Raw genomic sequence first — 15985 nt, 5'->3', positions numbered from 1 at the left:
TCATATATGAAAAGGCTGATCTGTGCTTAGCCATAGTTGGCACAGACCCACTGAAATAAATGGAGCTGCCCTGATTTGCATTAGCTGATGACCCAGGCATTGCTCTGAACCAGTTACAGGCACCGTTTTGAATGGTGAACTAGCATCTTTTTCCTCTTTATGTCAGATGATCAGGTTGCCTATCAAGACTTTATTTTCTTTCCCATTTGACCTTTACATGTCGTCCAAAATAAAGAAAAATATATCGATGTTGATAAATTATTTTTATGTTGTTTCTTTCTTCCTGGCATTGTCTCAAAGTTCTTTGAAATGAGTTGGGTGTGCAAAGTACTCATAAATCATCAGTGAAGTATACATACATGAAGTACACCCACTCCCTTCCGTAATTATATTATAGATTGCACATTCTTTATGTCTGTCCATCGACTTGGATTGTTAGCTGTAAGTTTTTTGCGACTTCATATTTTTTGTTTGTCAGAAACAGTTTCATAGTGTTAGCACAGTTGGCTTGTATCAGAAGTAGTGTGGCCAGCAGGACTAGAGAAGTGATTGTACCACTGTACTCAGTGCTGGTGAGGCCCCACCTTGAATCCTGTGTTCAGTTTTGGGCCATTCATCATAAGAAGGACACTGAGGTACTAGAGAGAGTGCAGAGGAAGGTGATGAAGCTGGTGAGGAGCCTGGAGCACAAGTCTGATGAGGAGTGGTTGAGGGAGCTGGGGCTGTTTAGCCTTGAGAAAAGGAGGCTGAAGGGAGACATTATCACTGCCTACAACTACCTGAAAGGAGGTTGCAGCATGGAGAGCGTTGGTCTCTTCTCCCAAGTAGCAAGTGATAGGATGAGAGGAAATGGCCTCAAGTTGCACCTGGGGAGATTTAGATTGGTCATTAGGAAAAAATTCTTCACAGAAATGGTTGTCAGGCACTGGAACAGGCTGCCCAGAGAAGTGGTGGAGTCAGCATCCCTGGAGGTGTTTAAAAGGCATTTAGACGAGGTTCTTAGAGACATGGTTTAGTGCTAGAGTTAGGTTAGGTTATGGTTTGACTCGATGATCCTGAGGGTTTCCATTCCAGTTTCCAACTGAAATGATTCTATGACTCTTCTAGACTTATGTCAGCATATCCCCATGGTGTTCTGTGGAGATGTGTTAAAATTCATAGCACAGTTTGGCTCCAGTTTGGAGAGCCCTGTGCATGCTAAAGGTCCTCAGACTGTTCCAGGATGTTTGCTGGGCAACCCTAGGTTAGCATGTAATGGCTTATTAAGCCACACATTTTGTAAATGTATTTCACTTATCCATGGTGAAACCAAGGGCTTAGACTTGTACCTTGAAACTGTTGATTGGGTAGTACAAATAATTGTTTCTTATGACACCCTGGAGACTGTTCAACCACAGGGAGTCATCTGAGGGTAAGTACCACCAGACGCTGCCCTTCTTCGAAGCTGGGATAGTCTGGCAGAGCCAGTGATCAGGGCTAGTGCAGGCAGCCCATCACGCACTTAGGTGTTTGCACGTTAAACTGCTCACCTCTTGCCTCAGTTGTGAAGGGGAGGAAAAATAAATCTATAGAAATTTCCAGTAGACCCCAATACTGCCCAGGTACCCCAGGAGAGAGCTCTTTCCTTTGGATTCAGGGTTCAGGTAGGGCCGCAGAAGTCCCCAGGTGAAAACCGGGACTTTATAATGATTTATACGAAATGAAAAGCATTCGGGGTCACTCCTGGAGTCCTCCGTACCCGTTCCCCTGCCGGACGCGCCCACAAGCACGGCGCGGATGCCACCGCCACCTCCAACTGCCAGCCCGGGGGCAGCGGGGCGGGCGAGTGGGGCGCGCCCAGGTGCGCCGGGACGCGCCCGGGCGGGCGGAGCCGCCGCCGCCGACCGCGACGCTGCGGAGCCCGCGGAGGGGGCGGCCCGCAGCCATGGGACACCGAGAGGCGCTGCCCGCCCGCCCGGCCTGCCGCACGGGTCAGTGCCTGCGCGGAGCGGGAGCCGCGGGGCTGCGCGGAGAGGGGCGCAGCACCGCGCGCGGTGCACAGTAGGCGCGCGGCGCTGGGTAGAGGGGCGCGCTGGGGGCGCGGCGCTACGCGGAAGGTGCGCGGGGGTTGCGCGGTAACAGGCGACGCGGCGGCGCGCGTAGGGTGCGCGGCACCGCGCGGAGGTGAGGGCGCGGCACGTGCGCGCCGCTGCCGTAGCCCCCCGCGCTGCCCCTCTGCCCGCACCGCGGGAGCGGCTGTCGTGCTCCTGCATACGTAAGACTGCTCCGCCGTGACGTCATGGAGTCGTTTTAGGAGGAGTGTGGCACTGCCAAGCGCGGTGAGGTTCCTGCACTTCTTCTCCCTTGACTGGATCGTGTATAAACCCTCTTTTCAGCATCTTTTGTGCATTTTTGTGATTGAGGATGTGCCGGGGAACCACCCCTTGCTGCTTCTCAGCCCATCAACTTTCAGCGCAGCATCCAGGCCTTGGCAAAAGTGGGCTTGGTATTTCCCAGGTGACCGAGAAAGGCATTTCATATCCCTGCCAGGTGTGAGCAGACTGGTGAGCGCAACAAAAACGGTTAAATGACATGTCTAAGCTAAGCAAATAGTTTTCCGGGTGACTTAGGACCAGTATTAAAAGTGGCAGGCTGAAAACTAAGCTGACTGCCACTATGAACCACAGCCCTAGACTTTTGCAGAACTACAAGTTAGAAGTGCTGCAAGGGCTGTTTGTAGCAGGATGGCTGATCTACTCGACTCAGATAATGTTTAGGTTTTTGAGAAAACATTTTTAAATTCAGCTGAATCGTAAAAACACTTTAGAAGGTACAACAGTGGCTGCCTGAACTCAGACTGGTTTCTCGTTGCTATCAGCCTTGAGTCACAGCTCAGAGAGTTTATTTCTGCAAAGAGAGGTTCTGCTGACAGGTTTGTGTTTGTTGACGTTTGGAAGTGGGTGGTGAAACTAGCTTAGCTACAGAAACTGGGTGCTGAGCAAGCCAGGCAACCTCAGAGATTTGTCACCTTCCTCAGTGCTTCCAGGTAATCTTCAGACTGTTCAAAGTGGGCAATAAAGTAATAGTAATTCCTGGATCACCTCCTCTTCCCGGCTCTCAGGTGGTTCTTTAATCAGTGGAGTGACATAGCACTTTGCATGCAAGTGGAACAAATGACGTGTTTTTTAAAACCAGAAAAAGCTTCTCAGCACCATAAACAGAGATCACAACCATTCAAAATGGCTCTTCTCAGCTGGCAGATGGAACAGGCAAAAAAAGCAATGTCTCTTTGTAAATATGAGCGAGCATATTTCAGAAAGGAGAGAAACATGCTGTGGCAGTCACTGACTTAATACAGATGACATGATTAAATTTTCATTACTTGATGTTGTAAAGTGTGCTGGGGAATGGAAAACTTAAGAATCAGTAAAAAAAAAAAAAGTCGTAGTAGTGTCTTATGGAAGGGAATAAGCCTGCCATTCATCTCCAGTTAATGAAAGTACACCATTCACAAAAAGGGGGAGAAGAGTGTTATTATATGCTCTTTAGAAACCTAACACACTGATAGAAAGCTGCCTTTACCATTGCAGGTAGCTAAAAGACCACACTTATCCAGAGTTTTTGTCTTGATGGTTTCTTTTCATGAAAGGCAAGAGCTGTTGGTGCTTCTCACATAAAGCCTGTAGTAGCTGAGTGGTAGTGGTACAACTGTCACCAATCTGATTTAGTATCATTATAAGGTATTGATAGCTAAGGGATTTGATTCACTGGCAACCTCTCTGCTTTTTTTGCTTTGCCCTGATGTGTGTTAGCTAAGAGAAACATTTATGCTTAAAGGAATTCTCTGTCATTTTCTTTTGTAATTTAATATTTAATAATTAATAATTATGTCAAAACTTAAGTATATACAAAAATTTCTTCTAAGATTATGCTAATACTTCAGGATTTAAAAATACTTCGAGATACAGATGCAAATCCCATTTATTTTACATTATCCAGTTGCAACTTCTAGTAATGATAAGTTGGCAGAATACTACCTGTCCTATGCACTATGCAAAAGTAGTTTCGTGTAGTTGTAAATTCTTTAAGATTTTAATCTTCAGCTGCAGAATATGGACATACCTGTCTTCTGGGACCATTTTTACGAGGCCTGGCTTAGCAATACAAACCAACTCCTGTTATATAGAAACTGTCTCAGCAAACAAGGAAATGTGACTGCACAGCCCGAAAATCAAGTGAGAACTTACTGTTGTATGTTTGTTGTACAGGATGGCACAGGACAACTGGGAGCAAGTGTTTATTCTCAGTTCCTTACTTGTGAAGGGCAGTTATCTCCCGGTATTGGTACTGGCATTGTCAGCTGAAAATGAAGATATGCTGTCAAATTTCATACTGTTTTTAACAGTTTTGATATTTTAACTATTCCTTCGTAAACATTAGGTGAATTATCCAAGACTGGCTGTTAATTGTGCAGTCAAACACTTTTGACAGAACATTAATATTGCCAGAGCTTATGTATGAAAAGACACAAAGGCATATCATTTTTTACCCAGTCTCCAGATGTTTTTTTCAATTGGAAAAAAAAAAAAAAAGTGTATTACTGATGGTGCCACTCAGCGGGATGAATCCTTCATGTGTCATTTTAATTACAGGGGAAACATGGAAAACAAAATTATTTGTTGCATCCAATGCTTTGTATGAGTCACAATAGACTGAGCTTTTATATTTCTGCATTGCTGTTTCATATTTTAACATGTCTTTGCAATAAAACCTTTATTTCCAAAAAGGCTATCCTTAAAATCTATTCCAGCCTAGGTTCTCTGATCCACGCTGCTTGCATGCTGCAGTCTACTGTGAGAAATTGTGAAACATCTGCCTAGACTACTGTGAGCCCTGTGGCAGCATTGTTGCTTGTCCTCTGCTGCCCCATGCAAAATAACAACTCCTTTTGTTCTTGGAAATGCAATACCTTTTCTTCCTTTAAAAAACATGTCTAGGCTGATGATAGCAATGATGTTATTCCTACCAGCTGTCATCGTAATGTTGCTGATAAGGCTCGGCTGCCAGAGAGTATGGAGCTTTAGTCTCAGCTCAGGATCACCCATCTCTACAGCTGTGTTGCAGGAATAGCCAAGGGGACTGTCCCATGCAGGCTGTGGTCTCCTTCCACCTGGGGGTTGTTAAGATTAGGTGAAAATTGCTGTGAGTTGTAATGAGGCCTTCACCTCAAAATTTTGTGATTGGTTAAATAAGATCTGTCTCATGCAGTAGTCACCGAACAATTTTAATAAAATGTATTGGCATCCATATGAAGCAAGGGTTTGCCCCCTATATAGGTTTTTTTTCCTTCTCTATTCTAATAGTTGTTTCCAAATCTTAGCTACAAAGGTAAAACTAGAAGCCTGGATTTACAGCAGGCTTACTCTAGCAGGCAAAGTCTGAAATAATAGATTTGGTTTCTATGTTTGTGTTTTGGGGATGTGATCTATGCACAACACAAATGAAACCTTTCTTCTTGAGGTTTCAGGTTAGCTTTTAGGATTTCAAGTTAAATTTTACATTTAAGATAATACTTCATTGTTACATTCCTTGGTATTGCCCTAATTGTTTTACTGAGCCAATGTAGTGCAAAAAATACGTATAAAATAAGGCATGCACATGTGAATTACAGGGGTTGGTTATGACCTGGGGCAGCATTGTGTATATTATGTGGATTTTGTGTGTTATTTGCAGAGTCAGAAATGACGAGTGCTCTGAGAAGATGTGGAAAGCAGCATGCAGAGCAAGGATGGGGCTCCTTCAGAGTTGTGCCTGATTCATGAATCACTTATTCTCCTTTTTCTCTTCCCAGGTGCTGTGCTGTCTTTTGCTTGCCATGACTCCTGCCAAGCATGGTGCCGGATCATCAATGTGTCCGAATCCCGCTCTTCTCTCCTTGCCTCTGTGGACGGGACTCTCAATGAAACAAACTGGAGCATTTCCACACCTGCAGGAAGCAAATACCGGCTCTACGTTGGTTTGGCTTTGGCGATAGTTTCCAGTATCTTTATTGGTTCTAGTTTCATACTGAAGAAGAAAGGACTTTTGAAGCTGGCAGACAAAGGAGTCTCCCGAGCTGGTAAATGGTGTTGACCACGTTGCTTGGGCTGGAGATGCAAACACCTTTGTTATAATTTGGCAAAGTCAAGGCTCAAGTCACAGATTATACGTTTAAAACTGTCATAGTTGAAAAGTGTCATACTTTAACCGTGATCAGAAGTCCTGTCTTGACTAGGGATGGAAATACAGTATTATTTCTGTGTGTGATTACAGGAACTGAGCTTTCAGTATTCTTAGGGCTGTGGTGGCAGCAGTTGGTAGTAAATCTCATGAGGTGGTGATATTTCCTCCCTGACAGCAGTTCTCCCTTTGTCTTACCCTTCAAAACACCTGTCTCTTCCCCTCCCCACCCCCCAATTTGAGATGGAAAGTCTTAAGACACTAACTAGATTTAGGTCTTTTTTGCAATTATCTGTAGAAAGAATACTCATTACAGGAGTTTCCACAGGTAGTACAACTATTCTTTCATCAAAGGCAACAGATGAAGAGCTAGAAAAAGCATTTAAAAACCCATTAGACTAATCTCAGAATTCCCTTTGCATGGATTTAAATATATAGCATTAGCAGTTTTTGTTTTGTTTGTTGTGTTTCTTGCAATATACTCTTCCAGAAAATTTGGTTATTTGAAAAAAAAAAAGGTGTTACTGAATGTTCTATATACTTATGTTTTATTTAAAAAAATAAAGCATGCAGTGATATTTTTCTTTCTAATTTCTTTCAATTTAAAGTATAAGGATAGCAAAAATGTAGCTGAGTATGAATACGTTGGATCTGACCTGCAAAAGCACTTTGAAGCATTTTTTAAGCTCACCAACAATCTTCATAGATATTTTACTTTTGCTTGGAACTCTCCCTCCATGTGTATTTAGTCAAATATAATTTTTCAGAAGTTCACATCAAAAAGCAGTAGAGTAATTAATGAAAAATGTCGGTCAAAATCAAATGATATATTCTTCATATCACGACCAGATAACATGCTCTTTCAGTACTTTATATAACTAGATGCAAATGTGAAGTTGTCGTTTTGTCTGTTATAATAAGGTGATCTGTTTCTTCTAAGGTGAGATTATATTTTTTTTTCTTTCAGGACAGGGCGGATATTCTTATTTGAAGGAATGGCTTTGGTGGGCGGGATTGTTATCAAGTAAGTCACCTCTTTCCTCTCAACCTTTATGTAAATGCCACATAAAGCAGATTGTTTTAACTTGATTTATTCCCTAATTTGTCACTCTTCTCACTTAAAAGAAAGGTCTTTGCAATCACCTTTATGACAAAAGTTGTTCTGAAATCCCATCTCTCAAATATTGTGTTTGCTCTTTGAAGCTCTTTGCAGTATAACAAACTTTAATATCCAGTTAAATGTAAAGGGATTGAATCTCTCCAGCTCCTAGGAGTACTTAGGGGGAAAGTATTTCACATTTTTCAGCCTTTATTATGCCCAGAGGAATTTCTATAATTTTGAAAATAAAATGTGCATATACAGTGTAGAAAATAGATTTTGGGTTATATTTGCTATCACAGCTATCATACAAAATACTTACAGTATCACGCCTTTTATTGCCCACCCCTCAACCTAACTCAAGTGTTCTTTCTTCTGCAGTGGGATTAGGAGAAGCTGCAAACTTTGCTGCCTACACTTTTGCACCTGCAACCTTAGTTACCCCCTTGGGTGCACTGAGTGTTCTCATAAGGTCAGTACAAACTGGAAGCAAACCTTGGCAAATGAGCCATTTGCTGTGTGAGGGAAAATACTGGTTTTGGCTGAAAGTAGAGAATTTTAGTAAGAAAACTGAAAAGCAATGTATGGAGAAAAAATGCTTTTTGGTCCTTGGTGAAAAGATCCCTTGCTTATTTAAAACTGAATTATCTGGGAAGAGGCAATGAGAAGTCTTGTTACAAAGGCTAGTATATACTTTCCCAACAACCTTCCACCTATATTATAAAGTATTTCTTATCAGCATTTACCAGGTATACTGCTGGTGCACAGTGGTAGAAGGCTGTAATTTATCTCTTCCTAGAGAACTGAAGCATTCTTAAAAAGTCCTTTTCTTCACTTGTGACAGAACTTTAGAAGAAAATATAATATTCCCCCGTTAAAATATTTTCAAAACAATTTCTTTTTTATAGGAGCATAATTCCATATTAAGACACACTTCGTAAGCATTTTGGGTTTGTTTGGTCTTTCCGAAGTCCTTCTGAAAAGAAGGCAAAGAAAATTCTAGCTTTTTAAATATCCACAGTTGAAATCTGTGGTTCTTTTGAAATTTTTGAAATACGAATGCCTTTCAAACACTCGTTATTTCCTATGTATAAAGAAAAAAAAATTTCCAAGTACTTAAGCACATATATTAATATGGCTATCACAGAAGCAGAAAAGACATGGATAATGCTTACAACAGGCTTTCTGGGAAATAATTTATTAACAAAATGGGATTATAGTATTTTAAATGGAAAACTCCTATATTTAAGACCTGAGTACACTATATGAACATTGTGTTTAAAACCAACCTGGGCCATTCTGTCATAGCAAAAGTAGTGTAACTGTGTCCCCTCCAGATGTGCTGGGATCAGCATGTAGGTAGCTGCAAACTGCCTGCCTGGCTGCTGCTTCTCAAAACAGCCTGAGTTTTAACAACCACTCCTTTGATGTGGGCGGCAATCTTTCTTCTGAAACAGAGAGGTCGTAAGAACTTCATGTCAGCAAGCTCATCACCCTTGTGCAAAACAAATAGCTGTAATTTGATAGGTTGGTTGAAAAATATTTGTGGGCATACCTACACCCTGTTAAGCCTGTATCTGTGCCTAAGGTTGTGCTCTAGCTGGCTGATCGTGCGCACTGTAAGGTGGCCTCATTTGGGCTATGTTGTTATCCTTTGGTTAAATATTGAACCCCTTAGAGATCTTGGGGTCAGTCCTCTTTGATGGGGGGATGTGCCTTCTCTGTGTCTTTGGGGGGTCCTGGCAAGCCGGGCAGAAACTGTGCCTGGGTGGGAGAGCCCAGGGAGGGATGAGGAGCAGTTTCCAAAACTTGTGTGCACTGCTTGTAATGGAAAAAGAAGCACTTTAAACCACTTCTGCTAGAAAATAACAGCTTGTGTGGTCAATCTATGGGTGTGTGAGAGTGCATATCCCTGACCCAGGCAATCAGTAATGAAGCTCCTTGAGCAATTTGGACTCTTTACAGCCTGGAGGGGAGGGACCAGGGCTGCTAACCCCCCAAACACCTGACCTGACCTTCCTGGTCCTGACCACCCTTATTGCAAAACTCCTTAAAATTTGATTGTTTCAGGCTGGTTTCCCATAGATGTAAATTTAAAAGAGATTTTGAATTAATATAATGTTACACAGACAGATTTGAAATGTCTCACGTGGCTGGTAAAGCTGAACCTTTTATTAATATTTATATTTTGCAAACAGTGCTATATTGTCATCCTATTTTTTAAATGAGAAGCTGAATATTCATGGAAAGCTGGGCTGTGTACTGAGCATTTTGGGGTCAACAGTCATGGTTATTCATGCCCCTGAGGAGGAGGAGGTCACCTCACTAGATGAGATGGAAAGCAAGCTGCAAGATCCAGGTCTGTATGCAATTACAATGAACTTGTGCCACAGTTCATAGAGGAAGTGTTTGGGCCACCGAATCACTTTTAGCGTATGCTTAGTCTGGTATTTTATCTCATGCACATTACTCTTTTTGCCTTTCCTCTTTCTTACAGCGTTTGTTACATTTGCTGTTCTCCTAACAGTTGTTGTCCTCGTGCTGATTTTTATTGTGGCTCCAAGTAGAGGTCAAACAAATATACTGATCTATATTTTAATTTGCTCCCTCATTGGTGCCTTCTCTGTCTCATCTGTGAAAGGCCTGGGCATTGCCATTAAACAAATGCTGCAGCAGAAGCCAGTTTATCGACATTCGTTGGTTTACATTTTGTTGGGCACCTTAGTGCTCTCAGTCAGCACTCAGATCAACTATCTCAACAAAGCACTGGACGTGTTCAATACATCTCTAGTGACACCTATTTATTACGTGTGTTTCACCACGACAGTTGTGACATGTTCCATCATCCTGTTCAAGGAGTGGAGTAGTATGGACCTGGGTGATATCATTGGAACCCTAAGTGGATTTTGCAGTATCATCATAGGCATTTTTCTATTGCACGCTTTCAAAAATACTGTTGTCACCTGGAGTCAGTTGATGTCCGCTGTTACCAAAGAACCATCATTACCACACCATGAATACGAAACCTGTCACACTTTACTGGAGAGCATGGAAGACCAAGCTTTGGCATATGAGGAGGACAATGTTTTATTCAGTCAATGAAACTCTCAAGCAGTGTTCATCATTGGAAGTATTGTGAATTGCAGACAACCCACCCGTGTCTACCAGAATGCTCTTCTTTCCTGCAGTCCTCTGGAAAACTGTAAGGCCACTTAAGTGTGGGCTACCCCTTTGTGTGCCAGCTGTTGGTAGTGATGAATGAAAATGTTCAATAATTGACATGACAGACACCTGATGGTGATCGTATGTCAGGCAATGAACAACCTTGTCCTTTTTTATGCAGCATCTCCTATTGGAGAATTTCAGCAGAAAAGAATGGTGCTTGTAAGATATATTTACAAAGTGCAATTTTGCCGTCATGATAAAAGATAATCCTTGCTGAAGTCACAAGCACTCTCCTGTTATCTTAGTGATGGCCTTAATATTTCAGGCTTTCTTTATATGTTTGTAGTTTATTGCCAAGCAAACTTGTAGATAGTCTACCCGAAGGATATTAATTCGAGATATAATACGAAGAAAATATTGTTTAAGGCCTTTAGCTTTTAATATAAAATTTTATGTAAGTTTTTTTCATTTTTGATGACCTACCAGGGAACCTTGAATAGAAGTCACCAAAAATTTCTGCAATGCAGTTCTTGGTAACCGTTCTTCTTCAAAATCCAGTTTTTAACAATAAAGTCTTAGCTCTTCTACCTTAGGAGTCCTGAACTCATTGCAAATCCCTAGATGTGCATGTATATTTTATTTTAAAACTATGACAAGGTTACATTTTAAGAAATAGCAAGTTCATTAGAGGCCTGAACAGTTGCTGTTGGCTTAAAAAAATTATGTAAGGTAAAAAAGTAAATTATTCAAAGGTAGAAGAAAAACAGAATGTGCATTTAAGAATTTCAACTCTGTTTTATACTAATTTGAGACTTAAGAAGGAGCTTTACTTATTTCTATACTTCTTTCTAATATCGCTGTTTATTCATCAAAACCCATTTAAGTGTTTCATTTTTTTTTATCATTTTCCAGAAATATCTAATTGTTTCTTAAGAGCAAAACAGTCTGGTTATTTATATTCACTTATAAAAGCAAAATCCATTTTCCAATCCTTGAGCTCTTTCTAGAAATACTAGGTAGAGGAAGGGCTGTATGCGAGGGCTGAGAAACATCAAAACATGTTGTTGTAGTTTGGCCTTTTCATCTTTTCTGAAAATGAGTATTCACTTCTATTAGATGTTTTAGCTATTAATCTAGTGTAGGCTTGAAGGTTAGTATCTGTACCACAGTGTGATCCTCAGTTGTGGTCACTGATTGTATTAGGTTTGCGTGGCCAGGTTTTAGTAGCAGGGGGGCCACAGGGGTGTTTTCTGTGAGAAGCTACTAGAAGCTTCTCCCATGTCCAACAGAGCCAATGCCAGATGGCTCCGAGATGGACCCACCACTGGCCAAGGCTAAGCCCATCAGCAACAGTGGTAGCACCTCTGGGATATCATCGTTAAGAAGGGGGGAAAAAACAAACAAACAAAAGCCCACCAAAAACCAAAACAAACAAACAAACAAAAACCAACTGTGAGAATATGTGAGATGAACAACTCTGCAGACACCAAGGTCAGTGAAGAAGGAGGGCAGGACATGCTCCAGGTGCTGGAGCAGATTCCCCTGCAGCCCGTGGTGCAGGCCATGGTGAGGCCAGCTGTCCCCCTGCAGTCCATGGAGGTCCGTGATGGAGCAGAGACCCACCTGCAGCCCTAGGAGGACCCCACACCAGAGCAGATGGATGCCCAAAGGAGGCTGTGACCCTGCAGGAAGCCTGTGCTGGAGCAGGATCCTGGCAGGACCCGTGACCCTGGAGAGAGAGAGAGAGAGAGAGAGATAAAAAGAGTAATTTTCTTTACAGTTTGCCTTTTAACAAAAACTTAAATTGCTTTTGACTGTGAATTACTCATACAATTTAAGGAATAGCTGAAAAAAATATTGGTTGACCCTAAAAAGAGAAAAAAAAATCCTTTTGCATAGCTGATGGCCCCTCTGTTTGCTTATACAGCCACCACTGTGGTGTGACCAAAAGGCTTGTTTGTACACAAAAAGCAACCAGTCCAGCTCTTGAATGGATGTTTGGCATTTTTAAAACATATGTGGTTATACTTCCTTTGAGAAGGGTCTGGACTTTTTTATACCAAGTCTGTTCTCTTTTTATATCAACTCCTGGCAGTTGATTAACTTGCACCAAGTAAAAAAATCTGTATTTTCTATTGGACCTGCATATCTGCTTTTGTACATAAATAACATTTACTAGGAAAACAATATTATTATCTTACAATGTCAGAGAACCAAAGTTAATGCTTATTTTCATGGTGTACAGGAAGTCTGTCATGTTAAGAAGGAAATTATTGGTTATCTTTTTGTATAAAGAACATTTGCTATAAGAGAGATTATTTTTGAAACTGTTTATATTTCATTATTAATTTGGAATAATTTTGTTTTTAGTGAAATTATGCTAATATATCTGATAAATTATTAATCGTTATGTACTAAATGAACTGTGTTTTTTTAAATGAAGGATAAAGAGAAGTGCAATTCTTATTTCTGGTAAGCATTAATACACTCTCTGATCGATCCAAAGTGAATAATCTTTGTTTTAGCAGCTGGTCCTATGCACACATAAGTGGATACTAGATGAAGCTCTGGCTGATGTCCTTGCAGTTCATGTGCATCTGACCTGATCACAACCTTATTTTAGTAGCTTTGGCTTTTAATCGTTTTTCTGATGGGAAAGAAAATTTTTTACTCCCTTAGAAGAGCCATTGTGTGAAACTGCTGTGTATCCACCTGGAGCTAAAGAAGTCTGCAATGTTATGATGGAACTGGAGGGAAGAACATGGGGAGATCAAGAGGGTTTAGCTTCTCTTACAGAGTTACCCAATTTATCCAAATGTGTTATTTTACCCTGGTGTTCTGTGAAAAGCATTAGCAAGGGACATTTAATGCTGACGATTAGGAGTCAAAATACACAGATTTTGAGAAACAAAAAGAACAGTCAAGTGAAAACGCCTTTCCTTCTAAGCTAGGGAAGAAAATCCGAAGCTGATGTATTAGGCATCTCTTCCTCATGGCCAGTCTCAATGAAGAGTATTTCAGTGATCTGTCAGGTTTTCCAGGCACTGAAACGAAGGGTATTATCTAAAGTAATCTGAAGTGGTTTGGAAAGTAGGGGGGATGGTTAAGAGCTAGAACAAAGAAAACCTCAGAGGCAATACATTGCTAACCAAATAATGGCTTTTAAATGCTGATACAAAACAAATCTTGGTAGCTATTCATTACTACCGTACCTCAGGACAAATGAATGGGCAATTAAATTTATTGCATGGCTGCACTGACCAAATGCAGGTAGGTCAAGAAGAGCTGGATAGGTTAAATAACCTGTAGGGAGTTTGGAAGGAAGTACATAGGTTATGAGTTTCTATAGAAATTCGTTCTACCATCTTCCTTTATCTGTCTTCACAGCTGTACCTAAAATAGACATACTATAAAAAATTTTTGTCCCAAAGAGCACTGATTCAAAACTTCCACCTCTTTACTTGTCCTGGTTGCATCCTGGTAGCTGTATGGGGAATTATACACTTCTAGCAAACACCATTCTCATGCTGTTTGAATGCCAGCAGAGCAAAACCAGTGTGTTAGAAAATACTCTTTTAGCAGAGCGGGTTTCCCATAGCTGACTCCTTTGTGGCAGGTTTTAAAATGGTGCTGAGGTTCAGAACAGGACAGGGAGGCTGAGATGGAGCCAGGCTGGGTGCGTGAGGGAGAGGTGGTGGTGGTGATGGGGGTCAGTAGATCTGCAGGGCTCCCTGTTTGTGAAACTTTGCACGGGTGTGGAGCAGGTTGGTCGGAAAACCAAATGGCACTGCAGAGAAATGTCACCAGACCTGTATGCGCAAGTAATTTATCTGCTTTTTTTTTTTTTTTGTCGGGATTACTTTTGATGAGAGAAGTCATTTCACTTCCTGAAAATACATCCCAGTTGGTCAACAATGCTGGTCTTTCATTAAAAAAAATATATATATAGATAGATAGATAGATAGATAGATAGATAGATAGATAGATATATCCTAAGCAGCTGGCGCATAGAAGCTGGGAAATTTGCCTTTTTTCCTCCCATCCATAACGCTGGCTTGCTGCAAGTTTCCTGGTGTTTGTTTAGGAAACAGCAGAATTTTTATGAATGCTGAGCACCCATACAGCCTTTGTCCAGACATTCCCTGTGTGGAGGTGTTATAGTGTCTCCTTCTAACCTTTACGGCTCTTTCAGATCTCGCTTTTATCACAGAGAAGTTTTTAAAAAAAAAAAAGACAACAGAACAGTTAACAGACATCCGTTTGCCCACATGTGCCTCTTTATGGTCAGGGACATGAGCGACATTCACTGTTCACCAATATAAGTACTTTCATATTTTCCTGTTTGAATATGGTTAGAGCTTGAGCTAAACTTAGAGACACCATGAACACTAAGGTGGCCTACTTAGTCTTTTTTTTATGGGTGTAGCAGTTTTGGTAAGTAAATACACTGTAGATACCTGACCTTTGTCCTGTAGATCTTTCTTCCTGCCGATTAAGCACCAATTTGACTGACTTTTAAGCATGTTCTAGTGTTTTTTCATTTATTTATCGTCAGCCTGATGATAGAAGCTGTTGAATTTATCTGTGTCAGAGTGCTAATAACAGCCTACTTATAATTTTCCCAAAGCTACCTATAGAAATATTATATTGGGAAGCTGAGGCCAGGTGGGCAAGCATTATTGGCTTCACGTATTAGACCAACATGTTTCAAGGATGGATGCATATTCACCATGGGACAACTAAATGAAACAGGTATGAGCAGGTTGCTTTGAGTACATAAACCTAATGGAGCTGCTTTTTACTGCACGGTGCTGTAGTATATTACATATTAACTCGCTGTAATAAATGTGGCAAAACCAGTTTTACAGGAGCTGTTGAAAAACATGTCTCATACATTATTCAAAGTCCCCATGTACTTTTACATTGCAGAGACAGTTTGAATTTCATATTTGTAGCATATCATCTGCTGAAAAGCCTTGTACTTCTGTGGCCTGGGCATAAATAGTGGTGAGCATAATGCGCAGTACTGTGTTGTATAGATCTGTATTTAGTCATAGGTCTGATAAGGAATTGAATGGTCATATATAAGTTGATTATAAAAGTAAACGGCTACATCAGTTGTTGGCAATTCTTCTAGCAGATTGTATGAAATGATAGGGATATCATGCTTCACTTGAAGCAGAAATGCCTTAAGAGTTGTTTGAAGGTTCTCCTAAACGTTCAAACAGTAGGATTAAGAACTTCCTTTCCCAAGGGACTATCAAAATGCCAGGAATGGATGTGACCCAAACATGTCATCATCTTCTGGAAATTAAAAACTTGGGATGATTGAGATGTTCCATTTTATTGATGCAGTTATTTTTTAAATTTGAAAAGTAAAAATTGTGCAGAACTCAGCCATTCTTCCGCTAGTAAGTTTTAAGTATTTTGTCTACAAAATGTTATAAAACTAAATATTATGATGTATTTACCTATAAATAATACACAATTCAATCATGTTTTAAAAAAACTGTTTATTTCTAA

The 15985-nt window shown here is 40.8% G+C and overlaps 1 protein-coding gene across 1 annotated transcript; it reads left to right on the top strand.

Annotated features, from left to right (window-relative positions):
• Positions 1-1899: 1899 nt before the first annotated feature.
• NIPAL1 (NIPA like domain containing 1) lies at positions 1900-10788 on the top strand. The gene is made up of 6 exons (XM_082050800.1): positions 1900-1970; positions 5831-6097; positions 7166-7222; positions 7679-7769; positions 9496-9656; positions 9795-10788. The coding sequence occupies exons 1-6, from the start codon at positions 1925-1927 to the stop codon at positions 10397-10399; spliced, it is 1227 nt and encodes a 408-aa protein (XP_081906926.1). The 5' UTR covers positions 1900-1924; the 3' UTR covers positions 10400-10788.
• Positions 10789-15985: the final 5197 nt, after the last annotated feature.

The sequence above is a fragment of the Streptopelia decaocto genome (assembly GCF_964273445.1).
Source record: "Streptopelia decaocto genome assembly, chromosome: 4".
Classification (NCBI taxonomy): Eukaryota; Metazoa; Chordata; class Aves; order Columbiformes; family Columbidae; genus Streptopelia; species Streptopelia decaocto.
Note: the sequence above shows the minus strand (reverse complement) of the source record. Positions and strands in the feature narration are given on the sequence as shown.

What these genes read in the sequence shown, in the direction of transcription:
- NIPAL1 (XM_082050800.1), top strand. Translation starts at nt 1,925, where the DNA reads ATGGGACACCGAGAGGCGCTGCCCGCCCGCCCGGCCTGCCGCACGG. An exon ending in CAAAGGAGTCTCCCGAGCTG is followed by an intron (nt 6,098 to 7,165) that starts GTAAATGGTGTT and finishes TTTTTCTTTCAG; the next exon opens with GACAGGGCGGATATTCTTAT. An exon ending in GCACTGAGTGTTCTCATAAG is followed by an intron (nt 7,770 to 9,495) that starts GTCAGTACAAAC and finishes TTTTGCAAACAG; the next exon opens with TGCTATATTGTCATCCTATT.